The 27,210-nt window shown below is 46.7% G+C and overlaps 1 protein-coding gene across 1 annotated transcript in view; it reads left to right on the forward strand.

Moving 5' to 3' along the window:
• The first annotated feature begins 605 nt into the window (after positions 1-605).
• The window catches only part of LOC147634963 (small ribosomal subunit protein bS1c-like), a 30,730-nt gene continuing 4,125 nt past the window's right edge, over positions 606-27,210 (forward strand). The window contains exons 1-2 of the mRNA XM_086804224.1: positions 606-1,113; positions 1,461-1,736. Of these exons, the coding sequence (XP_086660350.1) occupies positions 799-1,113; positions 1,461-1,736 (591 nt within the window). The 5' untranslated portion in view covers positions 606-798. The remainder of the gene's footprint in view (positions 1,114-1,460; positions 1,737-27,210) is intronic.

Raw genomic sequence — 27,210 nt, forward strand, 5'->3', positions numbered from 1 at the left:
TCATAATGGACTCTCTGAGCTTGCAGATCTCCAGGAGATAAAACCCAAGCATCGCTGATCACAATAGTCTATGACTCTAGCCAGTGGTCCATATCCCTCTCTGAAAAGGCAATGGCAGCACCCTCGAATCTCATAATATGCTGTGCAGCGAGACAGATGTAGTGCTCCTCCGTCTCTGGCTCTATCCAACGAGAGAGAGAGAGAGAGAGAGATGAAATCTACGAGAGAGATTAGATTACCAATTGAATTGGGGTGGATTTGTGCCTATTTCCAACCCATAGTCTTGGGATGAACCCAACAGGAGAGTGAAACACGCTGCATAATTTGGTTGCGACTTTGTGATGTAAGTCAAGTTGCTATCATTGATGTTATAATACCTATCATTAGTGTCCCAAAGTGGCGAGACATTGGCAATTGGATGGTAAGGTGGTTTGTGAGATTGATGAGAAGACAATAATAGGGAGATGCATAGGCCAATGTAAAAAGGGCCATGAAGAAATGTTGGGAAAAATATTCACATTCTACTTGGTGGAGGAGCTTTGTTTGAGAAATTGATTCATATTATATATATATAGATATAAAATATCAAATACATTTGATTCATTTAAATTATTCAGGCATAAAAAATCGGAAGGAAAAAAGGCTTTATCCGGATGAATACAAGCAGTAGTGTGTGGCTTGCTGACCTACGACGAAGCCGAAGAGGTGCAAGGAAGCGTTTGTCCAAAAAAATTTCGTAGTCTCCTTCTTCTTGTTTATATTTCTGTGTAGCCAATTGCCATAGCCACTTTTCCCTATATGGCTGCAGTAGCCCAGCACATTGCAGCCGCAGCTAGCGCCCTCAAAGAGCCTCTTGGGCTGAGCCCCAATTCTTATGTGGGCTTCAGAAGCAGTGGGCTTGCTGGGAAGAGAGTATTCAGGGTTTCCAACAACGTCAGCAGAGTGCAGTGTGCCACCGCTGTTGTGCCCAAGAAGAAGGACAACCTGCTCGCAGCAGCTGAAGAGCGATGGCTCCGCGCAGTTGAGAACCCCCTCGAAGGCCTCACCTTCACCCCAGAAGAGTTCTCTCAAGCCCTCTCTAAATACGATTTCAGTTTCGAGATTGGACAGACGGTAAGGTTTTCTGGCACCTTTCAACTATGATGGGGGATGGAGATGCTGGCAGAGGTGTTGATAGAGGAGATGGTGTTAGTGCTGATGGTAAATATGGTCATGATCGTGATTGGCATAGTGGTAGTGATAATGATAGTGATGATTTGAGTTGCAGTATTGATAGTGACGATGATGGTGTTAAAAATGGAGATGGTAACAACACTTTGATGGTGATGATGTGATGACCATTGTGCTACACAGTTATTGGACACAGTTTGATTAAAATATTTATAGCCTCTCTTGGAATTAATACCTCAATTTTGGCTTGCAAATTAATACCTCAATTTTGGCATGTATGGTCTTTGCAGGTGAAAGGGGTTGTTTTTTTGGCCGATAACAATGGGGCCCTGATCGATATTGGTGCTAAAGCACCAGCTTTTTTACCTATTGGTGAGGCGTCCATTCTGAAGCTGAAAAATGTAGAAGAAATAGGCCTTACTCCAGGCATGGAAGATGAATTCTTTATCATCAGAGATGATGATGAGAACGGGCGCATGATCTTGAGCCTCAGGAAGATTCAGTATGACTTAGCATGGGAGCGCTGCAAGCAACTGCAGGCTGAGGAGGCCATCATCAAGGCACCTGTAAGTTGAAAAATGCACATTTACAAATTAATCTATTACATGAAGCTTCTCTTATAGCAAGTGGTGGTTGTAATGTTTCTCTTTATCGATTTAGCTGAAGCAGACATGAGTGCCCGCCTCAAAACATCGTGTTTGTCATAGTTCCTCTTGATTTTTGTGAAGTTGAAGATGGAAAGTGTGCTCTTGACGCTTCTATGTCCCCAAGGTCCACCTCTTTTATGAGATGCATTGTGCTCCATCAGGCCAGTAGGGTGGGGCCTTGTTGTGAGGATGAGGGGTTTGACTCGGCGTAGTTTATGCACGGACAAGGAAGGGATGACTTACCATGATAGCCACATGAAAACATGTTTTGCTAGTGCAAACGTGCCAACATGCTTTTAGCATGGACCTTGTGAAATGCATCGAAACTTCCTGAAAAGTTAGGGGAACTTAAATCATGCTAACAGCCAATCGGTTTGTTTTTGGATATATTGTGTAATTAGGAACCAGGTCTCTACTTTATACAATAGCTAGAACTCTCTAAGTTACATTAATTTGCCTTCTCCCAACCCAAGCCTCCACTTCTTTTCCTCTTGGTATCGCATTCGTATCATGGATAGGTAGGCTATATATTCTAGAAGCCATGCAAGGATTGTTGGGTATTTCGGAGTCTAGTAGTGTGTCCATTGGTGTGAACACCCCCATAGGGTATGAACAGCCCTTATTAAGGTCTAGGTCAAGAGATGAGGCTTGATGCCTATCAAAGCATGTACTTGGGTGTTTCCATTAAAACAGTGAGTATCATTTGAGTCGTGCAATATCTCTCTCTCTCTCTCTCTCTCTCTCTCTCCACCATTGTCATGGATTGAACTTCCTCTCTCCTTGAATCGTCATCTTTCTTTTCCACACCCTCCATAGCTTGCTCTCTGATTCTGTGGGTACAAATGTGGTATTAGAGCATGCTCATATGCTTCATGCAGCTTTTTTTTATTTTCTGCATTTTAGGGTTTCCAATCAACCATCTTCTGCCCATATGTATGCTACTGGCCGCCTGAGATCTCACCATCACTGCTTCAATTTGCGCGTTAATATCCATGGCTGCATTTTTGATCCTGCTGCCATCATCATCATCGTCATCGTCATCATGGCTGCGTTTTTGATCTTGCCACTGCCATCATCATCAGTACCTGCGTTTTCCTCATCATCGTCATCGATGTTTTTTTCTCTTGCATTAAACCTGCAGCAGTCGCCTTAGTCTCAGCCGCCCTCTACTCCTCTTTTGCTCCAACCTCTCTACTGCGCTGCACCTGCAAGGCACCTACATGTGGTTTTTCCCCTTGGATATCTAGTGTGAAACGACACTCTATCTATTGCTTTTGTACTTTCATATTATCAGTGGATGTGATATACGTGGAAGGTTGACTCTATCACCTCCACGGATTCTCACTCTTAACATCTGTGTATTGTGTCCATCTCCATCTTTGTGTGTAAAACCAGAGTTGAGGGAAATGGGGAAACAAAAACAGAAAGAGATACAGAAATGAAAATTTTGAGGAGAGCCAAAACGGAAACGGAAACACCACGTCAGCAAGGAGGGCTGAAATGGATATTAGTTGTTGTAGTGTGACATTTTCATATTAGTTCATGTTGATTTGGGTGGAAAGATCTCTGAAACGTGTGGAAAAGGCAAGCTGAAACGTTTCCCTTGTTAGCTGAAATGTTTCGGGCAGCCATTTCGGGGTTACCAAAACAACTGAAATGCGTTTCAGTCCCCTACCTACCCCGAAACGTGTTTTGGCCCTCAAAAACAACCGTCTCCTGTGACTATGGATGAAACCCTAACTCTCTGTGTTGTTGATTTTGGGGTGTGGCTACTAGCCAAGGAATGACTACTAGTCCGGGTATACGAACTTTACATATTCTGATGTGAAGCCATGGGACCTGATGCTCTAATATCAATGCTGCATGCGCGGAAGCCTTTCTAATGTGAAGTTGTGGGACCTGATGCTCAATACCACTGTTGGTATCATCAAGTCCAAAAGGTGGGTTTTATTTGTATTATGGTGCAAAAAGGTGACTTAAAAGTTTGTACATCTTCTAGGCCCTTGGTCTACCCCGTAGGGGTGACTTCTGGCCTTCTACATGCTTCTACTGGCTTTTGACTTCTTCAAAAGGTGATTGATGAATGCAAATGATGGCTTATGCTTATATAGGCTTGGATAGAGCTGGTCGGCCAAGAAGATGGTGTTGGCTTGTTGATTCTATCCACGACTTGAATATCCAGCATTAAATGCTGTCTTCTTTACATGTGTGGCCTTGATGCAATCCATGGTACCGACTGCTCCTAAGCCCATAATTAGCCCTGCTAATATCCAAAAAGTTAGCATTTCATCCTTGTATGCTGCCATTGTTCTAGCTCATATTTGTTCCATTTTTATGGCCCTTGATTGTAGGCTGGCCACCACTATTTTTTCCCATTTTTCTGGCATTATTTTAGGTATTGTTTCAGATCCCCCCTAGGTGAGACCCATCGCCACGGACTTTTTTCGATTCCTCCTCGCTGGTGCCCCAGTATCTCCATAGGTGGTTGAAGCACACGAGAGGGTTTGGCGGCATACGAGGGAGGTGGTTCCCTCTTCTCTTCGGTCATTCTTATTGACACCTTTTAGTGCTGAGGAGTTGGCAGAGGCAGCGAGACGGCTTCCAATCTCTTTCTTCGCCATTGGGACTTCATGGAAGGTGGCCTTTGTGCTGCCTTCAATGAGATTATGATCACAGGTGCCATGCCAGAGAGGCTCTCAGAGGGTTTGATTCACTTGATTCCCAAGGAGGGTGGTGACACATTGGAGATCCGGCAGCGGAGACCCATCACTGTTCTAGGGACAGCCTATAAGATCTCGGCCAAGGCCATCAGTAGGAGACTTCAGCCGTTTCTCCTAGACTTGATCCACGATGTTCAGATTGGCTTTGTTTAGGATCGGAGCATTCTGGACAACATCTTCACCTTCTGGGAGGCAGCATCTTCGGCCAGGATGCGGCAACAAGACCTCATTATGCTATTCCTCGACTTTGAGGAGGCTTATGATAGGGTGGATTGGAGCTTTCTGGAGGGCACTATGAGCTGGATGGGATTCCCCATGGAGTGGATTCGTGGAGTCTTAGGACTTTACTGAGCCTCACACAACCAGGTTCTCAGTTAGACAGGGCTGTTCTTTGGCACCTTACCTCTTCCTATTCGTCGTCGAGGCTATGAGTAGTTTTCTCGCCGCACAGGAGATTGGGCTTCAGGGATTGCATCTTCCCCTCCGCATGCAGGAGGAGCTGCTGGACTCAGAGTTTGTAGATGACACGGCAGGTTTCCTTGCAGGAGATGTAGGGAATCTACAGAGATTTGCAGAGGCGATTGAGGTTTTCTGCTGCACTATAGAAGCACAGATCAATTGGCACAAGTCGTGTGGTTTTTGGGTAGGCTCAGCACCTGCCCCGACTTTGGCGACCAGTTGAGGATTTTCAGTGGATCCTGAGGGGCACTCCAGTTTGATACTTGGTTGCCAGGTTGGCATAGATCTCTCTCTAGAGCAGTAGCTCGCCACGCTTCTTCTGAGTATTCGGAAGAAGCTTCTATATTGGAGCTCGATGAGACTCTCCCTAGCAGGCAAAGTGGTGGTGGTGAATCAGGTACTGCTAGCCACCATGTGGCCAGGTTTAGCGGTTGATCCGGAATTTCTTATGGGCCGGAAGTGATGGGAGGCCAGCCAGGGCCAAGGCGGCATGGTGAGTGATCATTCAGCCATGTAGCAGAGGTAGCTTGGACTCATCAATCCTGCTATTTAGAGCCGTGCCCTGCTGAGCAAGTTGATTGTTAGAGGACTCCTTCCCGGTGGTGAGCCCTTGAAGGATTTCTTATTGGCCCGGATTTCAGTCCGCACTCTGAGCCTTGGGGGCCCATGGCCGCAGAGTACCCGATGGATCTTCACAGAGATGAGAGCTCGTGGTTTTAGCCTAGCTTTTGAGGACAGATTTGCAGCCAGTTTACTTCGGGCTTGGGATCATCTCAGGCCAACCCTCAGACAGATAGTTCTAGTTGCCTTGGAGGAGTGGCTCCGGCAGCCTGTGGTCTGGAACCCCCTGATCCGTTTACCCAGTGGACACATGTTGAGGGCCTGACCGCATGTACCTTGGGGAGCCTTGAGCTCGGGACCAGCCAGGTCTCTTGGAGATTGGATTGTACACAGGCAGTTACCCCTGGAGGAATAGGAGAGAGGCCTGACAGGGATCTGGGGTCGAGATAGGCTCAACATCGACATTGACTCAGCTATCCCTTAGGAGTGGTTGATGCCTATTCCAGACCGACCCCCCCCCAAGTGTGGTTAGGAGTGTTTACTAGACATGATATCCTCGTGGTGGTCCACGGAGCAGATGAGGATAGTGGTATGCTCACTTTTTCTATTGGATCCTAGGGCAGAGTAGAGAGATTAGAGCTTCCCTTGGAGGATTTCCGAGGCTGCCCCTTGCAGAGGGTGAGGGTGATTGGTTTTCGGGCACAGGAATGGCACATAGGTGGCCAAGGAGAGACTATGGCGGCTATGGATCTGAGAGTGTTGACCTCTCACGCAGATGTAGTGGGACCCGGGAGAGTGGACTTGGCATGATCCTGAGGATCGGGAGGAGACTATGGACGCCCCTTTCTTTGCATAACATATACAACGCAGCTAGGCCGCAGGATCTAGATGCCTGAGATAGATGGCACACCGGTAGCAACAACACATTGGCAGTCACAGGGCCTATCATAGCGTTTCCTTTCAGATTTCTGGAAGAGGCTTTGGGACAGCTTTCGACCTAGAAAGATAACACTCTTTCTTTGGTTGATGACACACAGGAGTTTGGCAGTCGGTACTTGGCTGGCAATTGGAGGTTAGTCAGCGGCTTGTCTGCGGTGCAGCCACCATCAGGAGTCTCGGTGACATTGCCTTTGGGATTGCCCGAAGGCTCAACAGATTTGGCAGCAGATTCTCCGCATCTTCGCTATGGACATGGCATTGACTCGGATCATCACTCGGGGCACTGTCGCTTGGGTCACAGAGGCAAGAGCGATCAGGGCTTATGAGGAGGATGGGGCCTTGAGGTCTCTCACCATCGTATTGTAGCAGTACTAGTCACAACCCCTCCGACAGGTGACTGAGGTGGGAGATTTGCAGTAGCATCGCAGCCCGGCACATTTGGCGAGCTAGATGCAGTGAGGCCATCGAGGGTACCCACACTTTGCCAGCTGAGACCATCAGGAGCATATGGCTTGATATTATTCACACCCTCCGCGATCAGTGGGGGAAGCTACAGGGAGGTTCTGATCGCATGAGGAAGCAACGGAAAGCCTTCTTGAGACTTTGGAGGCCTGGCACTTTCCTCACAGATAGAGGCGGTGATCCCATTTGGCACTACAGACCACCTATGTGGTTGTTTCCTCCCCCTCCCCTTGTATGAGATAGCCTTCTCCTCATAGAGCGGCCAGCCGGAGCAGAAGCATCGCTTCCCCCTATGATCACTTGTTTCCCGCCCTTATATGAGGCGAGTTTGTATCTAGCCCGCCATGGTTGTACTTAGCCCTTTGTGGCTGTTTTCTTCTTTATCTAATTGAAGGATCTTTTTCCTGGAAAAAAAAAAAGCATACCAGATGAAGATAGGCAGAAGCAGATGCGCTGTGATGGAGATGAGAAATTTCATCCACAAACCGTATTGCATGTCTAGAAAGGCCTTTGGGATGGTGAAGGCCGCTGAAGCTGGAACGAGCATGGGCTGGAGAAGTCTTGTATCACAACCTGAAAGAACAGATAAGAAAGCTCACTAGGCCCAATACAAAGACGAAGATTGGCCCATACCTGGATGCTATGTTTAAAGGGAAGGCACAACTAGGAGCTGGAAAAGATAACGAGGAGGGCCCCAAGGAGAATGCACCAAGAAAGTCAGAAAGTGCGAAGCCCTCCGGAAAGCCTCAAGACCAGGCAACCTCGGGACAAAGGGAAAAAGAGAGCATTTGAATTTGGAGAGAAAAAAGCTGGCAGCAAGGAGGGGGCCACGGGGCGATGGAAGCGACAAGTGGCTGACAACTGAAGGAGGACTTGGCAAATATAGGCAAGTCAATATTATCCCAGAGGTTGGAGCAGCAACAGCAGGAGGCTACCTCCACCACTAGCCTATAGCTGGATACGTAGCCTCCATAGCCAGGACTCCTTGCACCCATGTCTGCCCAAACATTGCAAGCACATGCAAGTTTTCCAGATACCATTGAGACAGAATGGGTGCAGGGAGCCCCACATTACCTTCAACGATGCATGAATGATGGGTTGAAGGAGATGACGAAGCTACAATCCGTCATCAAGGAGAAGGACGTTGCCGTGCAAATGGTGAAGAGCATAGTTGACAGACGTTTTTAAGACGGGAAGTATTATACGAGTTTTACACTTTTAAAAACGTTTTTTATTTTTGGAGAACTGTTTTAAAATAAGTTTTTTATTCATTAAATTTTAAAGCTGTAATTATGGCATGTGTCTATAGTTTTTAAGCCTAGGATGTTGGAACCACAGATTTCATGTATAAAAGTTAACCTTGTGCATGAAAACAATGACCAAGGAACATAGATTTCAAGTCCTTCTCGCATTAGGAGAAGCTCATCTTCATTGACTTTAATATTGATTTACCAATGACTATTCAACATTAACCATTCATGTACATTGTAAACTTTAAAAATCGAAAGAATGATGACTGAAGAACTTAGACTCCAGAGGCTAGAGCTAAGAGACAACAAGTAACAGGATCCACCATCCATGATCAAAGTCGAATCAAAATGCCAAATTCCAATCACAAGTGCCAAGTTCAAATGAAATAAAAATAATGTCAAGACTGAAGAGACTGACACTCTAGAGTCTACATATCCATCTCAACATCATGATCAGATGCCTCAGCCTCTAAATGTGTAGTGTAAGAAGATGAATCATCGGATCTACCTCCTCTATCTGTGCTGCAACACTCTGACTCGTGCCAGCTCGAGCACTAGATTCCACCGCTGATGAACTGGTCGTGGCGTGAACTCGGGCTTGGACTCTCGAATGGCTCTGCGTGGTGCGAATTGGGTGCATGGCCTCCTCGTAGAGCATAGTATAAATGTCTCGCTCATCTGGTGGGATCTCTGGAATTTCCTTTATCTTCTCGATGTCGATCAAGTTGACATTCACTTGGTGAGGCTCAATGGGATTGCCTTTCTCCTCAAGAAGACAAAGGTTGTAGTGGCAATACACCAAACGCTCTAGCTGAGCGGTAGATAATCTATTCCTCTTCTTTGTGTGAAAGAGGGTCCAAGTACTCCAGTTTCTTTCACAAGGACCCGAGCTGCAGTCCTGAGAGAGAACTCTCATGGCAATGCGTCTCTGCCATTTAAAAATTAGAAGAACTTAGAAGCTGCTACGATAAATGAAGATTTAAGAAGTTGAGGAAAATTTACTAACACTCCATCACTCTAGGATCACAAGCAACAAAGTTCCTACCAAATGGGGAGTACCAATGCCATATTTCTTCCACCATGACACAGGCTCAAGTTGGCATTCTCGTAGGCGAGCAGTGGGGGACCCAAATTATTTTCCTGTGCCATTCTGAAAGTTTAGGCGCTCTTGCTCTAGTATCCTCAACTGCTGCACATCTCCACCAGTCAAATCATCGATGTACTCCCTCCAGCCATCCTCCAACTCCTCACATAAGAATTGCGTATCATTTCTCCATAAAGGATGGAGGTGTGTGCAATAGCATGAATTGGTCTATGAAACCAATCCCATTGAGTGAGCCACGTATTGCGAAGATCCGTCACCCTAATTGATTCATTAAAACATTATACATAAAACATTAAAATTCATTAGGGGTGTTATGCATAAATGATACAACTTACAAGTCAATGCAGTAATGTACTTACTCCTCTTCTTCCAAGCCTTGTGCCTTGTTAATGCATTCATCGATCTTGTCCATATACTCATACAATAAGCCAAGTCTGCTGCCCTCCATATTGGTGATGCGTAAGACATTGTAGAATGGCTGTAGAATCCTCACCAACACTTTAGCCTTCTTCCAAAAGGCTTCATCTCCCATTATAGTGGTTTCAAACTTCACATATTTGGGCCTTCTTTCTTTCACCTCATTCATCTCAAACCATGCGCGTGAAACAACTGTGTGCAAGAGTCCGGTCCGAACTCGTAGTACCCTGTCAACTAGAATAAACATGTAGGCAAATCTAGTGGAGGAGTGTTTTTGGAGCTGTAGCTCACTCTCTACTCTAAAGATGTTCAGCACCTTTGGCCTCTTTGTCACAAATTTGACAATGAACTTTGAAGTGGCCAACACTTTGGCAACCTATGGCATCTTTCCCACATCCTCTATCAACAAATCCAAGCTATGTGATGCACAAGGAGTCCAAACAATTTTTGGAAACTCCTCATGCAACATATGGCCCACACTGACACAATTAGAGCCATTATCTGTAATAACCTGCACTATGTTCTCTGGTCCTATCTCCATCACAGCCTCACGCAAGTGTCTCCAAATGAACTTCCCTGTCACCATTGTACCTGGCAAAGAGGCATTGATAGCCTTTAAGAACATAGTGCCCTTGCAGGAGGACACCAAAATGTCACACACTTCTTTTATGTACATCTGATCATCCATCACATAGAAGTGTGCGTCCATATTTCTCCCATGTAGCACTAAGGGGTTGTATGTTCTCCTCTACTTGCATACGCTCTCTCCTAAGCTAGGCCTCGTATGAAGGTTCCTCCCACTGATAGCCGATGCGGCTCACTGCCCTCATGCAACTTGTCCATCACTTTGTCTTCAATGAGGAAGGATAACGCACATTGAATGAACAATTTGGTTCTCTCGTTGGTAGCCGCTGCCACTCTTGCTTTTGGATGCCTGCTTTCACACTCCCTCTCTTCAATGCATTCACAATGGGCAACTTAGGTGGGCGTGACGGTGTGCCACTAACAGGCATTTGGATGTGCACCGAGCTTGAAACCACATCTTGCCTAGCTTGACCTGATCTTTCACTTTCCTCTTCTTGATCCTTTGTCCTTTTGGTCACACCTTGACCACTGCCTGACAAATCCTCTCCCTCATCTTGAGCCTTTGCAGCCATCTGTGCTCGTACCTGATTCACCACATCTTTGGGCACTCTAGGGCATATAGCAATGCCCTTTACCTTTAATGCAGCCAAGTGGGCTTTGATACGGGTAGCCTTCCCTGTGTAAATGTCACCACAATATTTGCATCTCCACCTGCCTTGGCCACTTTCATTGTAATTAGTTAGGTCCTCTACATGTGCATTCACTAGATCGGGAGTTCGGCCCATTTCAAGACTCAGGAGCAAATGGGGCAAAGGCGGGTATAGAAGAGGGGAAAAATTACAAAAGGTGGGAGCAGAGCTGCAGATGGCAGAGGCGGGAGCAAATGGTGGGGAGGCAACTTGCCAGGCGGGAGCAGAAGGGGCAGGTGGCCCGTGGGAGCAGTAGAGTGGCAGGAGCAGGTTGTTGCCTGCAGAGCAGATAGCTAGGAGCAGGCTCACAGAGGGTTTAGCTTGCAAGACAAAGACTGGAGCAGCACTGTAACAGGCGGAGCAGAAATTGCAGCAGGCGGCGGCAGCTATGTGGATGGTGGAAGGCGGCGGCAGCAAGATTGAAGGAACGTACAGGCGGTGGCAATCGAAAAACTACATGCGTGCATGATATCCAAGGGTTTTTTCATTTTAAAAAAATCACCTGCAAAAAAACGCGTACCCAAATAAAAAACATTTCAAAACGTACACGTTTTTTATTCCTTCAAAAAAACGTGTTTTTTAACAACTATGGTGATGAGCCAACAGGAATCCCTGCAAGAGGAGTTGCACAGGAGAAGGGCGGAAGCAGATCGACCGGATGAAATGCAAAAGCAGATCAAGGAGCTCCAGTAGGCCAGTAAAGAAATGGAGACGGAGATGGAGGAAATGAAGGAGATGATGGCCAGGAAAGACAGGAGACTGTGCAAATGCAGGAGGAGTTGGATAGGGCCATAGAAAACCAAGCCAGAATGGAAGGACAAGTTACCTTGATCCGCGAAGAGCACATCAAAATCATAATAGACGTCCAAGACAGGGTTGACACAGATAAAGTGGAGTTGGTGAAGGCAGAAGCCAGATTGGTAGTTCTGGACACATAAGAATTCCCAGAAGTGTACGAGTTGGATGCGGAGAGAATGGAGCAGTGGGAAGGTCATGCGGTGGATGACCTTAAGGAGGTGTGCGGAGTTTATCTGGAAAAACTAATAGCAGTAATGCAAGCGCCCACACCTTCTTGCAAACAGTTAGCTCCCCACCAGTCCAAAGGTGGAAATCTGGATCCAGCCCGGATAGCAGGCCTAGAACTAGCAAAGGCTTTGGAAGCACCAGCCACCGGTGGAGCGGGCAAAGAAGCTGGTAGCAACGGAGGAGGCGCCGGCAGAGAAGAGGAGCTGCACAAGGAAAATGAGTAGCCAGGGCAAGAAATTGAAACCTGGAAAAAGAGATTTGCCGTTTTGAAAGAAGAAGGGAAAAAGCCGGCTGTGCAACCCGAAGGGAAGGGGAGAAAGATCGTTCTATGGAATGGATCAACAATGGATCTCATCCCCGAGAATGAATTAAAGGAGCATGCATGGGCAGCCATGAAGAAATTGGAAGAAAAAGCGAATGATGTCACGTGCACACCAGTCGGGTGTACAGTGACATGGCTTCATTCTAGCATCATTAGCATCATCAGGAATCATCAGGCTTTTAATCATGATTTATTCAGGCATTTTATGGGCATTTTATATCAGCCGACTAGCATTTATGCTATTAGTGGCATTATTTATGCAGTCGTGGACATTCAGTAGGCTGGCCGACTGCATTTAGGCTGGCCGACCAGCAGCCCTTATGCATATAAATAGAAGAGCATATCCATTCAGCACATCATCCATTCAGTCATCAGCAGGCTCATCAGGGAAGCGCATCCTAGTCTGGATCATCAAGCGTTTCAGCCTGTCATCATCAGCATACAGCAGCAAGTTCATCATTGAAGCATTCAGCACTCAGTCCCTCAGCGTTTCTGCTCCAGGAAGGCTGAGAAGTGTAACGCATCTCCATCAGCATTCAGTTAACGCATCTCCATCAGCATTCAGTTAACGCAACATCAGTTCAGCATCAGCATCAGCAAAACACAGCCAGTTCAGCCATTCAGGTCTGCGTTTTCATCATTCATCAGTATTCAGCCTCTGTTCCCAAAGTTCCCTTCAGCGTTTCCTTCCAGGAGACAAGGGAAAGAGTGGACAGCAGTTCAGCCCGCATTTACAGCATATAGGCAGCATATTCAGCATTACAGATCCATTTGGATCATCATTGTAACATCATTCATTCATCTAATATAGCTGCATTGCATTGACACCAATCTGTTTGTCTCTTAAACATCATTAAGTGCAGTTAAGTGTAGACTAAGGTTGTGATTACTACGGTCTTAACCTCTCACATGTCACATTGGTATCAGAGCGTTACAGGGTAACCAGCCTTAGAGCATGTTCAGTTCATCAGTCATCCAGTCAGTCATCATTTTTATCGCTTCCGCACAGTTAAACCCAGTTCTCAAAATTTTGCAAGCCCCCCTTAGGGATTTTCCCTTAGGTCTGCATCAGTAACCCATCCATCTGCATTCTTGCACAGCATATAGGGTTGCACATGGCTTGCATCACAGTCATCATAGCAGTCATCTTAGCAGTCAGTTCTGCATACATGTTACCCATGAACTCTCAGGGAAGAAGGACATCCATCATCAAAGGAGCACATAAGTTTTGGCTTCAACTGGCAGCAGGGAGTTTCTCTTCCACAGAAGACGGAAGTTTGCTCCAACATCGCCTCAGGAGGTTCAGAGCTTCAGGTACGACGGAGATGGTAGGTGAAAGGTTTCCAGGAACAGGTCAGGGGTGACTCAGGTAGTTGCCATTCAGTTCCCGCAGTACATAGCGTCTTGGCTCAAGGATTTCACTCCTGCAGACGGCCTCAGTCCCAGCAGAAGACAGAAGGGGGCAGTGGTTCGGAGGAGAAGGATCGCAGAAGAGTCGAAGGTTGCCAGGTATACACCCAGCAACAGTTTAGCAGCGGGGAATGTCACGTGCACACCAGTCGGGTGTACAGTGACATGGCTTCATTCTAGCATCATTAGCATCATCAGGAATCATCAGGCTTTTAATCATGATTTATTCAGGCATTTTATGGGCATTTTATATCAGCCGACTAGCATTTATGCTATTAGTGGCATTATTTATGCAGTCGTGGACATTCAGTAGGCTGGCCAACTGCATTTAGGCTGGCCGACCAGCAGCCCTTATGCATATAAATAGAAGAGCATATCCATTCAGCACATCATCCATTCAGTCATCAGCAGGCTCATCACGGAAGCGCATCCTAGTCTGGATCATCAAGCGTTTCAGCCTGTCATCATCAGCATACAGCAGCAAGTTCATCATTGAAGCATTCAGCACTCAGTCCCTCAGCGTTTCTGCTCCAGGAAGGCTGAGAAGTGTAACGCATCTCCATCAGCATTCAGTTAACGCATCTCCATCAGCATTCAGTTAACGCAACATCAGTTCAGCATCAGCATCAGCAAAACGCAGCCAGTTCAGCCATTCAGGTCTGCGTTTTCATCATTCATCAGTATTCAGCCTCTGTTCCCAAAGTTCCCTTCAGCGTTTCCTTCCAGGAGACAAGGGAAAGAGTGGACAGCAGTTCAGCCCGCATTTACAGCATATAGGCAGCATATTCAGCATTACAGATCCATTTGGATCATCATTGTAACATCATTCATTCATCTAATATAGCTGCATTGCATTGACACCAATCTGTTTGTCTCTTAAACATCATTAAGTGCAGTTAAGTGTAGACTAAGGTTGTGATTACTACGGTCTTAACCTCTCACATGTCACAAATGATGAGCGCTCTCAGAGTCTAGATAGAAGAACTGGAGGCACTGATCGAAGAATTCAAAGAACAACAAAAACAAGATGGCAAGACCATCAAGGCTCTGAAAAAGGAAGAGGCAACTACACCCACAAGAGTGACCAAAGGCAAAGGCGGAAAGATGACCTTAAACGAGCTAAATATTGCTTTGGTAGATCCGATGGAGGCTATGAAGAAATCCCATGCTGAGGAAGTGCAGTCCAAGGAAAAAATGCTTCAAGACTTCCAAAGTTGGGCCAAAAGAGATAAGAGGTCAAGGGAGGACATGCAACGGGAATGGCAAGAAGAGATGGGCCAGAATAGCCTAAGTGTCTGGAAGGAGACCACCGTTAGATGTATGCAAAATTTGGTCCAGACGGCACGGTAGGCGGGTGCCATGAGGCTTCCAACTGGGATGACATTGCTAAATTCATGAGCCAGTTGGAAGTGCCTAAGGTGGCAGGTCCGGGCTAGAGGAGCTCCTAGGCAGTAGCGGCTGAAGTCCCTCCCTCGGATCTAGAGCCGTGTGGGGAAGCAGTGGGCTCTTATGGCTCGTGGATCCGGGTGAGGAGGCAACAGCTCACTCAAAGAGCAACATTGCTAGTGCCCCTCACCAATGGAGTCACCTAGCACTAAGCAGACACAGAAAAGGGGGTGTCAAGGTCAGAATCATTAGGCATACCACCCTATGGGTGGAAATGGAGTCGAGGTGGGAGAAGAGAGCCAAGAGAGCCATAACAGATCATCTTTGAAGACGACGCCATCACTCTAGAATATACAAAGTCCCATGCCATTGTGGCCGGCATGGCCATAGATACAACGAAAAGGGCTAAGGCAAAGTACCCGGAGGCGCGTTCTATAGTGTCACCAATTGGCCGACCATTTGGTCCATCTCCAGTTTTTGCGTCTCGTTCACTTGAGGCCAGGCCGGTGTCTCATGTGAAGAGGCCATTATTTTGCTGACATGGACGGGAGCCAGACTGGTGCCACCCGTGTGTTAGCAGGATGGTGTCGTATGGACGGGAGCCAGACTAGTGCCACCCGTGTATGACCTGGACTGTGTTCGATCCATGGGACTGTCACGCCATGGAAGAGCCAGTATTCGTGCCGTGTTTTGCCTATGGGACTGTCACACCATAGGGAGACTCGTGCCTGGAACTGTGTCTTACCTATGGGACTGTCACTCCATAGGAAGACCAGGTTTTTATGTTTTTATGTCGTCCTAGTTTTGTGCCAATAGATATTTTGTACTTGTTCCATGAACGGGAGATATGTCCATGTTACTATTTGCACATGCACACATGATTTGCATGCTTGAAACTGTTTTCGCATGACATGTATTTGTGTGTTTGCCTGCTTGACGTGTTACTTACTGAGCGGGGACGCCTGCCAGTGAGTCGTGAAGTCTGCTCTGTATTCTGACGAGTTTTGGTGCATGTGAACAGGTGGTAAGTATGTTGCACATGTTGCTTTTATTATTTTATCTCTAACCTCTTATTTTATAAGGTTAGGTGTTCACATTTATTTAAAAGTGGGCACCCCCTTTGGGCACCCACTTAGGGGCCAAGGTGGGGAGCCCCACTTTAAGTGAGTGTGGGGGTGGGCATGGTCACCTACCCAAACTCCCCACCCACATGCATGCGTAGAAATCTTCAGTGGTAACTTCACTTTAATTTCTATTAAAAAGGTTTCCCCCTTCAAGCGTGGGGATGATTCGCTTCTTTCTTTTTACGTAAGATCACCCGGCGACCATCTTCCTTGCGCATGTTTACCCCAGGCGACTGCTGAATTGTATGCGCTTCTGCTCCCAGGCGAGTGCTGGTGGCTGCGCTTAATCTTCAGTTGGCTGCTTGAACCTTGCAGGCGACTGTTTTGGCTGCTGCTGGCTGCGCCTGCCTCTACAGGTGGCTGAGAGTTGTTACAGGCGGCTGTTTACTCCACGCTGCTCTCTCTCTCCCAGGCGGCTGGCTGTACTGTACTACAGGCGGCTGCTCACCTCACATACAGGCAACTACACCTTGACTGCTGGCGGCTGCTTCTCTTTTCCCAGCCAGGCGCCCATCACACGCTCTGCCTACACAGAATTGGTTGCCACCATCTGAAGGCCACGCCTCACTCTACAGCTCCTCTCCTGCAGGCAACTGTGCCATCTCAACAAAGTGGTTGCTCTTACTGTCCAGCAGGCTGCAAGTGACTGTGCACTCCTTCTCCAATCAGGCAAGAGGTTGTGCACTCCATCTCCAATCAGCAGCCATGTCTCTCTTCTCACTTGCAAGTGGATGTTTCTCTCTCACAGCAGGCGGCTGTGTCCTTTGTGGTGGTACATCCTCTCCACTGGTGTTCTACAAGGAGACTTCGCATCACCTGGGTGACTTCATCATACCACAAGTACTGGTTTTCTATCAACCATCTACAAGTAAGTGATTTTCAGATTTGAGTAAAGTATTTTATGTTTAAATCTGATAAAGGATTCATCCCGCTCGGCCAACACCCGTTCGGTGCCGGGTTGTCCAAGCTATATTGGCGAACCTCGGTCCAAAGGTGCTGAGATCGGGAGAGCTAGGCGTTAGTACGAGAGCGCCTGTTTGTGCGTGGTCTCGGAACACCAGTGAGGCGCTCTCCGCGGAGTCTAGTGAAAGCACAGGACCGTAGAGATTGGACCACGCTAGTGGTCGTACTGCTTCGAGCTTCTACATCAAGTTTCGACCTCGAGCCTACTTGTTTGGTACTGTTTTCATATGTACATGGACATTATCTGGTTCTTGGAACCCATGGAGCATTGTATTTATGAAAAACTCCCAATAAATATATCATATATTGAGGGGGGGGGTCGGCCCGTTCCGGCCCCAGTGCTGGTGTCCATCTTTCCATTTCATTTCATTTAAATTTCAAGTTGTTTTAAGTTGTCCATTTCAAATTTGTGGTTTTAAAGTTGTGCTATTAAGCGTGTGGGTGTCCAACGGAGTCTTTCCCACTTGACGGGATCGGTTTCGTTGGTATCAGAGCACGGTTGTTTCCCTCTTCCTAGTGGGGAAACGAACCTGTGTACTGGACATCCCGCTTTTAGCAAACTTTGAACACAATGGACAGCCAAGGCAACCCTTTGGAAGTGCCTAATTCGAGGGGTCCCTCTAGTGCCTCTCGTGGGTCTGATGCCCTGCGAGGTAGACACAAGCCCCTTGAAAGGGTTCTTGAAAGTGAATCCAAGGGTCAACTGTCTCCAGGAAAGACAGTTATGCTTGAACAAGAGCCTGATGCTATGAGGGCTGAAATGGAACATATGAGAAAACTTTTGCAGGCTCAAGAGCAAGAATTAAAGTTTTTGCATGAAGATCCACATCTGCAAAGTGCTATTGAAGCCAGGAAGGCTGATGCTATGGTTGATGTAACTTTTGAATAAATGGCTCGTGAAGTCGGCAAGAAACCAAGGGAGTTGGCACTTGCCTATCTCCTTCGCAAAGGTGATATCAAAGAGGGGGATGACGGAGAGCTGAAATTCAGAAATCCACCTCGTTTGAAGCATGGAGATCCCGCATCCCAAAGGCTGAAATCTTTTATGCAAAAGGAAGAGGTGACTGTCACCTCTCGACATGCATCCTCTCCCCAAGGCACTAAGCCTGACAGATATATGTATGCCAGTGCTCATGGAGGGCACGAAAGTCACATGCATGCAAGATATGTATCTCATGGTGACAGGTCTACTACCAGAAAAATTTTGCCTTCTAAGTTGTCTCATGGAGAAACCATGCCATATGCAGGTAAGTCACATGCATCTGAGTTTCGAGTTCGTGGAGCACATGCCACCGTGACCATGAAGCTTCTATGACGGCCCATGGAGCCCATGCAGACAGGGCTACCCCGTTGGATAAGGGGAAAAGAAAAAGAGAGGCCATGAGCCTCATGCCAGGAAGCTCAAGGAGTTCAAAGCAGGTGATAAATCTGTCAAATTTGATGTCTTTCATGGTGAACATGATGCTTCTAAGGTGTTAGCATTTGTGGCACAGTTCGACATTGCTTTTAGCGATGAGGACTTTACAGAAAAGTCGAAGGTGCGCCATGCTAGCATGTTTTTGAAAGGGACTGCTGCCCATTGGTGGATCACTGAAAAGATCACCAAGGATCCCATTTCTACTTGGAAGGAATTCAAGGATAGATTTTATGCTCAGTTCTTGCCACCCAATGCAGAGCAAACTCTCACTCAAAAGTGGGACAGGCTGGAACAAAAAGATAATGAGAGTGTGCAACAGTATGTTAACAAATTTTGGAAAGTGTTGCTGGAAGTGACTCCCTTCATGCAAATCACAGAGGATGAAAGAAAGAGAAAGTTTCGTTCTGGACTGCAACCAGCATATAGATTAGGTATTGAATTGCACCCGAAACATACGTTGCAACAACTCACAGCTTCTGCTCTTGCTACGGAGCAATTGGTGCTCAAGATCAAGCAGGATCAAGGAGGTTCCAAGGGGAAGGACAAGGCTGTCCCAAATCAGCAAAAGGGTGGACAGCCACCTAAAAAGAACTTCCGGGAGCCTTACAAGGGTGGCAAAGCTGAAAATAACACATCTAAAGAACAGGGCCCAAGAAAGAACAAATTCGGCTTAACCCCGGAGCAAAGAGAGCAATATGCTACGGATGGAAAATGCTTTTCTTGTGGTAGCAAAGACCACATGTTTCGGCAATGCCTAGATCGCAAATCAAAGCACGAGGACAAGCACACCAAAGCAAATGTTCATGCAGTTCCTGATGTGCAAGGAAATACAGGTCATGATGCAAAAGAGCGTATGGTTTGCAAGGCTTGGGGGCAAATCAAGGATCAGCCCGCACTCTTCATGTTTGATGACTGTACAACTGACAATTTCATCTCTATGCAAATGGCAGCTGCATTGGGTATTGAGGTTGAAAATATGGGACCTCAGATTGAAGCTGAAGCTGCATTTATTGGCAAAGAGGTGCAGGTTACCCCTTTGATAGGGAAGTTGCGCATCCATATACAGGGCTATCTTGATAATGAGCATTTCTTAGTTGCTCCATTGAATGGATGTGATGTATTGTTGGGCAAGCCGTGGCATCATAGGCTTGAGCCCCGCAAAGACTACAAATCCAATATGATTTCTTTTATGCATAAAGGCCGCATGCATTTTATTGATGCTGGCAAAGAAGGGGATTCCATCCCAGTTGTATCACACATCCAAATTAATAAAGCAATGAAAAAGAGTCTTTCAGCGTACTTGGTTTTTGTGCGTGATAGTCTTGTGCCAAATCATCAAAATGTGGATGCTATGTCTAATGATAGGCTGAATTTTCTTAATGCATTCAACGACTGTTTTGCTGACTCGTTGCCAGGTGAATTACCTCCCCAAAGGCCCGAAGATCATCGCATAGATCTTGTGCGAGGTAGTTCTCCACCTAACAAACCCGCATACCGAGTGAGTGCTGCACAACAAGAAGAAATTATGAAGCAGGTAAATGAACTTTTAGAGAAAGGTTTGGTTCAGCCCAGTTCCTCACCTTACTGCTCTCCTGTGCTTCTTGTTCAAAAAAAGGACGGATCATTTCGTATGTGTGTGGACTATAGAGCTTTGAACAAGCTTACCATCAAGAACAGATTCCCAATTCCACGTATTGATGATATCTTGGATAAGCTTGATGGTTCAGCTTGCTTTAGCAGACTTGATTTGAAGAGTGGTTATCACCAGATACGCGTGGTGCCACAAGATGTCCATAAGACTGCATTCAAGACAGCCTTCGGATTATATGAATTCTTGGTAATGCCTTTTGGTCTCACCAATGCTCCTGCTACCTTTAATCGTATGATGGATAGGATATTCCGACCCCATCGCAAGTTTACAGGAGTCTTCTTTGATGATATCTTGGTTTTCTCCAAGAATGAGCAGGAACACAGAACTCATTTGGTCATAGTGTTCGAAGAGTTGCGGAAGCATAAACTTTTCGTCAATGCTAAGAAAAGTGAGTTTTTCCTTTCAGAGATTCATTATCTGGGACATATTGTATCCAAAGATGGAGTTACAATGGATCCTGCAAAGATCGAGACTATTCGGAATTGGCCCGAATTGCAAAACGTACATCAAGTACGTAGTTTTCTGGGATTATGTTCATATTACAGGCGTTTCATAAGGCATTTTGCTATGATTGCCACTCCTCTACATGATCTCACGAAGAAGAAAACTGCTTTCAAATGGACTTCAAAGGAACAGGATGCTTTCTTGCAGCTCAAACATGCGATCATATGTGGTCCAGTATTGATTGTTCCTGACTTGCACAAGTCATTCGTGGTTGAATGTGATGCTTGTGGTGATTGCATAGGAGCTGTCCTAAATCAAGAAGGGCATGCAATTGCATACGAGACCCGTCGTTTGCATGATGCTGAGCTTCATATGGATATCTATGAGAAAGAGCTCTTGGCTGTAATTCACGCCTTAAAGATTTGGAAACACTACCTTCTTGGGGCTGAATTTGTAGTCAAGACAGATCATCAAAGCTTGAGATACTTTCTATCTCAAACCAAGCTTTCAGAGAAGCAGATGAGAATGGCAAATTTTCTTTCCATGTTTCATTTTCAGATTGTGCATACTCCAGGAAAGAAAAATGTGGTGGCCGATGCACTATCTAGGAGGCCTTATGTTGCTGCAGTCTCAGTGGCCTCTCATGGAGATCTATCTGCTATGAGAGATTTGTATCATTTGGATGTTGATTGTTGCCATATATGGACTGATTTGATGGCTGGTCATTCACATGCCTCTTATGTTATCAACGAGGGTTATCTCATGAAGGATAATTGCCTATGTGTGGTGAAGGATTTGCGTCCAAAGGTTATGGACGAATGTCACGCTCCACCTTATGCTGGTCATGGAGGTATTATGCCTACTACTCGCATGATTCAGAGGTATTTCTTTTGGCCAAGCATGCATAAAGACATTGAGGCTTATGTGCGTGCATGTATTACTTGTCAAAAGGTAAAATTTGATAGGCAAAAGCCTCCAGGTTTGCTTCAGCCATTGCCTATTCCCTCGCAACCTTGGGAAAGTATCACGATGGATTTTATTATGGATTTGCCTAGATCCCAGCATGGGAATGATGCTATTTGGACTATTGTGGACAGGTTTAGCAAGCAAGCTCATTTCTTGCCCGTCAAGAAAACCATCAAAGCTGATCATACGGTAAAGCTTTTTCTTGCTAATATTTTCAAGCATCATGGTATGCCTAAATCCATTGTTGGGGATAGAGATCCCAGGACTACAAGCCTATTTTGGAGGGCTTTGTTTGATAATATGGGTACTAAGCTTGAGTTTTCATCAGCTTATCATCCCCAAACGGATGGCCAAAGTGAAGCTGCAAATTCAGCCGTGTTGGATTTGTTGAAGTGTTATGTGGCAGATCAAAAGAGTGCATGGGAGAAGTATCTTCCACTTGTTGAGTTTGCCTACAACAATACAATCCATGCTTTCACAAGAAAGGCTCCGTTTGAGATTATTTATGGCAGAGTGGTCTTGCCACCCATCCTTCGAACAAAGGATGAGATATTTGCAGCTGATGAATATGTTCGTGACTTGGATGTTGCCTTTGGTCAAGTGCGGACAGCCATTGCAAGATCTCAGGATAAGCATAAAATGGCTGCTGACAAGCATAGAAGGGACATGGAAGTCAAAGAAGGTGATTGGGTATTGCTGAAATTTGAGAAGGCTAGGCTTCAGAAGAGGCCAGGACGAGAAGGATCATATCCTAAGCTTTCTCCTCGCTATTATGGACCCTTCAAGGTGATTCAGAAGATCAATGAAGTGTCCTACAGGCTTGCTCTACCTAGTCATTGGAAGATTCACAATGCTTTTCATGTGAGTCTATTTCGGAAATATGTGGGGCCAGATCCTGATGAGCCTGTCACAGAAGATCCGCCAGAGATTGAAGAGCTTGAGGAGATCCTCCAGCCAGAACAGATTGTTTTTCACAAGGAGAGAAAGCTACCTGCAGGAAAGCTTTCCAGGAGATACCTTGTGAAATTTAAGAATTATTTGCCTATTGATGCCAAATGGGTAACTGAGGATTATTTTGCAGATTATCCGCAATTGTTGCAGGCATATCTTGAGGCTTTTCAGTTGAGGTCAACTCTTTAGAAGCCCAGGGGGATGTCACCAATTGGCCGACCATTTGGTCCATCTCCAGTTTTTGCGTCTCGTTCACTTGAGGCCAGGCCGGTGTCTCATGTGAAGAGGCCAGTATTTTGCTGACATGGACGGGAGCCAGACTGGTGCCACCCGTGTGTTAGCAGGATGGTGTCGTATGGACGGGAGCCAGACCAGTGCCACCCGTGTATGACCTGGACTGTGTTCGATCCATGGGACTGTCACGCCATGGAAGAGCCAGTATTCGTGCCGTGTTTTGCCTATGGGACTGTCACACCATAGGGAGACTCGTGCCTGGAACTGTGTCTTACCTATGGGACTGTCACTCCATAGGAAGACCAGGTTTTTATGTTTTTATGTCCTGCCAGTTTTGTGCCGACAGATATTTTGTACTTGTTCCATGAACGGGAGATATGTCCATGTTACTATTTGCACATGCACACATGATTTGCATGCTTGAAACTGTTTTCGCATGACATGTATTTGTGTGTTTGCCTGCTTGACGTGTTACTTACTGAGCGGGGACGCCTGCCAGTGAGTCGTGAAGTCTGCTCTGTATTCTGACGAGTTTTGGTGCATGTGAACAGGTGGTAAGTATGTTGCACATGTTGCTTTTATTATTTTATCTCTAACCTCTTATTTTATAAGGTTAGGTGTTCACATTTATTTAAAAGTGGGCACCCCCTTTGGGCACCCACTTAGGGGCCAAGGTGGGGAGCCCCACTTTAAGTGAGTGTGGGGGTGGGCATGGTCACCTACCCAAACTCCCCACCCACATGCATGCGTAGAAATCTTCAGTGGTAACTTCACTTTAATTTCTATTAAAAAGGTTTCCCCCTTCAAGCGTGGGGATGATTCGCTTCTTTCTTTTTACGTAAGATCACCCGGCGACCATCTTCCTTGCGCATGTTTACCCCAGGCGACTGCTGAATTGTATGCGCTTCTGCTCCCAGGCGAGTGCTGGTGGTTGCGCTTAATCTTCAGTTGGCTGCTTGAACCTTGCAGGCGACTGTTTTGGCTGCTGCTGGCTGCGCCTGCCTCTACAGGTGGCTGAGAGTTGTTACAGGCGGCTGTTTACTCCACGCTGCTCTCTCTCTCCCAGGCGGCTGGCTGTACTGTACTACAGGCGGCTGCTCACCTCACATACAGGCAACTACACCTTGACTACTGGCGGCTGCTTCTCTTTTCCCAGCCAGGCGCCCATCACACGCTCTGCCTACACAGAATTGGTTGCCACCATCTGAAGGCCACGCCTCACTCTACAGCTCCTCTCCTGCAGGCAACTGTGCCATCTCAACAAAGTGGTTGCTCTTACTGTCCAGCAGGCTGCAAGTGACTGTGCACTCCTTCTCCAATCAGGCAAGAGGTTGTGCACTCCATCTCCAATCAGCAGCCATGTCTCTCTCCTCACTTGCAAGTGGATGTTTCTCTCTCACAGCAGGCGGCTGTGTCCTTTGTGGTGGTACATCCTCTCCACTGGTGTTCTACAAGGAGACTTCGCATCACCTGGGTGACTTCATCATACCACAAGTATTGGTTTTCTATCAACCATCTACAAGTAAGTGATTTTCAGATTTGAGTAAAGTATTTTATGTTTAAATCTGATAAAGGATTCATCCCGCTCGGCCAACACCCGTTCGGTGCCGGGTTGTCCAAGCTATATTGGCGAACCTCGGTCCAAAGGTGCTGAGATCGGGAGAGCCAGGCGTTAGTACGAGAGTGCCTGTTTGTGCGTGGTCTCGGAACACCAGTGAGGCGCTCTCCGCGGAGTCTAGTGAAAGCACAGGACCGTAGAGATTGGACCACGCTAGTGGTCGTACTGCTTCGAGCTTCTACATCAAGTTTCGACCTCGAGCCTACTTGTTTGGTACTGTTTTCATATGTACATGGACATTATCTGGTTCTTGGAACCCATGGAGCATTGTATTTATTAAAAACTCCCAATAAATATATCATATATTGAGGGGGAGGGGGTCGGCCCGTTCCGGCCCCAGTGCTGGTGTCCATCTTTCCATTTCATTTCATTTAAATTTCAAGTTGTTTTAAGTTGTCCATTTCAAATTTGTGGTTTTAAAGTTGTGCTATTAAGCGTGTGGGTGTCCAACGGAGTCTTTCCCACTTGACGGGATCGGTTTCACATAGACGTGCAGTTTAGAAGGGCGGATGAAAGGATAGGGTTGGAGCATGCGTGGTTGAGCAACAGGAAAAGGGCCTATGAGTCAAGGTATACCCAAGCCCGCCCAATCAAGTTTGTATCAGGGGGCATCGCAATAGAAGCAGAACCAAAAAAAGGCGGATGGAACAAGCCATAACTGTCTGGACTGTAGGGTCTGGAGTTAGAGGCAGTCCAAATGCAAAATGTTTTTAGAGCAACAACTGTGGGCTTCGCTGCTAGCGCAACGTCCATCGTGATCGCTTGGTGTTGGCAGCCAACCAACCCTTTTGGTTGCCACCCAAGTCACTGCCTAGACTATCCTGTTGTGTAACAAACTATTATGGTTTGAGCCTTCTTGCTTTGTAACAACCTTGTAACGGTTTCTTGGAAACGGGTAGTAACCGGATGGATGTAAGCAGGAAAGTGTGGATTATTCAGATATGTGTGGATTGGAGGATAAGGAACTGAGGGGATAGTTGAGTACAGAGTTGATGAGCTGAGTGATTAACTCCCCATAGCTTAGGCAGACGTGTAGCTCAGCGTGCCGGCATTGGCTTATCGCATTGGGCATAGTTGCATTAGTCGCTGCTCTTCAAGAGCTGACTAGGTGGTCCGGAACCATGTTAAGTGCCGGGTCTTGACTGGACACTGATAGTGCTCGAAGTAGATCTCCAAAATGCAGCCACCAAAGAAGCAGAGGAAAAAAAACGCAGGCTGAAAACTCTTCTTTGCTGATCTGTGGAAGCACAAGATCTCTGATACCATGTGAGAATATGTGAGTATGAAGTGGAAGCAAGTAGAGATTAAACAAGAGAAAGTAGACAGCCAAGATCTGAAATGTATTGATTGAATTATGAATGAACAATGTCCGTGCTTATATACATATCTGTAGACCTAGTCGGATGTAGCAAAAAAGCTACTAGTTTGGACAAATGATAAAATGCCTAAAAAATCCTAAAACTAAGCTATAATAAAATAGCTGAAAAATATGGGACAAGTCCCTGATTACATCAGATAAATATCTAGATAAAAAGTGGCATAAAATGGGTTGGAGATGACATGTCCAACACCTGGCTGCCATTCGAAATTGAGTACAATTGTTTACAAATGTGGCATAGGATGCAGAAACCAATGTATTGGGGTGATTAGGCTGCAGAGATTGAATGCTAGAAGGAAGTGGTGGCTGCATATAGCCCTATAATGTGCAAACGGATGTAAAGTGGGCTGTTGGTTTCTCCAGCGGCAGCGGGGCATTGGCGATTGCAGGGACTATCACAAGAGTTCCTAGAGGATTTCTGGGCTCGGCTCTGGGCTAGTCGACAGGCCCGCAGGATCTCGGCTTTTCAGTGGCTGGTCGCCCACAGGGGCTCAGCAGTTGGCACTTGGCTTGTTTACAGCGGTCTTCCGGCGGCCTGCGTCCGATGCGGCCACCCTATGGAGACACAGAGACATTGCCTTTGGGACTGCCCTCAGGCACAGCAGATTTGGCTGCGGATGCTGCGTATTCTGGCCCCCCTCTCTCCAGAGGGTATGTTTACGTGGGGTGCCGCTGCTTGGTCGACTTCGTCAGGGCCTGCTATGGGCTATGAGATGGAGCAGGGCAGTCAGGCCATCAGATTTATTAGGGGCCAGCCTCGCCTGGTTCCGGCACCGGATTTCTCGTCCGCCAGCTGGACACAGGAGAGGGATTTACGATGGGAGTTCCTCAGCAGCCTCACCATCTGGTTCACTTGGAGGGCCCGGTGCTTTACGGCCTTTGAGGGGAGATTAGAGCCACCAGCAGAGACTGTTCGGGGGATTTGGCAGGAGTTGATCCACACCCTGCGAGGACAGTACGACCGCATCCGGGGAGACTCGGATGAGGCGATCTTACGGCGCCAGGCCTTTCACACCACTTGGCGCTGCGGCCCGTTCTACACCCTACACACGGGATCCCCCCGTTGGCACTACAGGCCACCTGTTTGGCTCTTCCCCCCCCCTATTGTATGATTTAGCCGCTCAGTTCTTTAGACTGATGCTTGTATTTTGCAGCACCTAGGGAGAGTCTCCCGGGCTGCCATGATGTATTCACTGCTCTTCTCTCTGTTAGGAGCAGGAGAGATCTCTTTTGTAGCCCTACGGGCGGTTTTTACATAACTAATGAAAGGATCTTTTCTCGGAAAAAAAAAAAAAAGTGGGCTGTTCTGCCCTTAG

This window comes from Cibotium barometz, chromosome 10 (assembly GCF_041138505.1).
Source record: "Cibotium barometz isolate CiBa-2024 chromosome 10, ASM4113850v1, whole genome shotgun sequence".
Classification (NCBI taxonomy): Eukaryota; Viridiplantae; Streptophyta; class Polypodiopsida; order Cyatheales; family Cibotiaceae; genus Cibotium; species Cibotium barometz.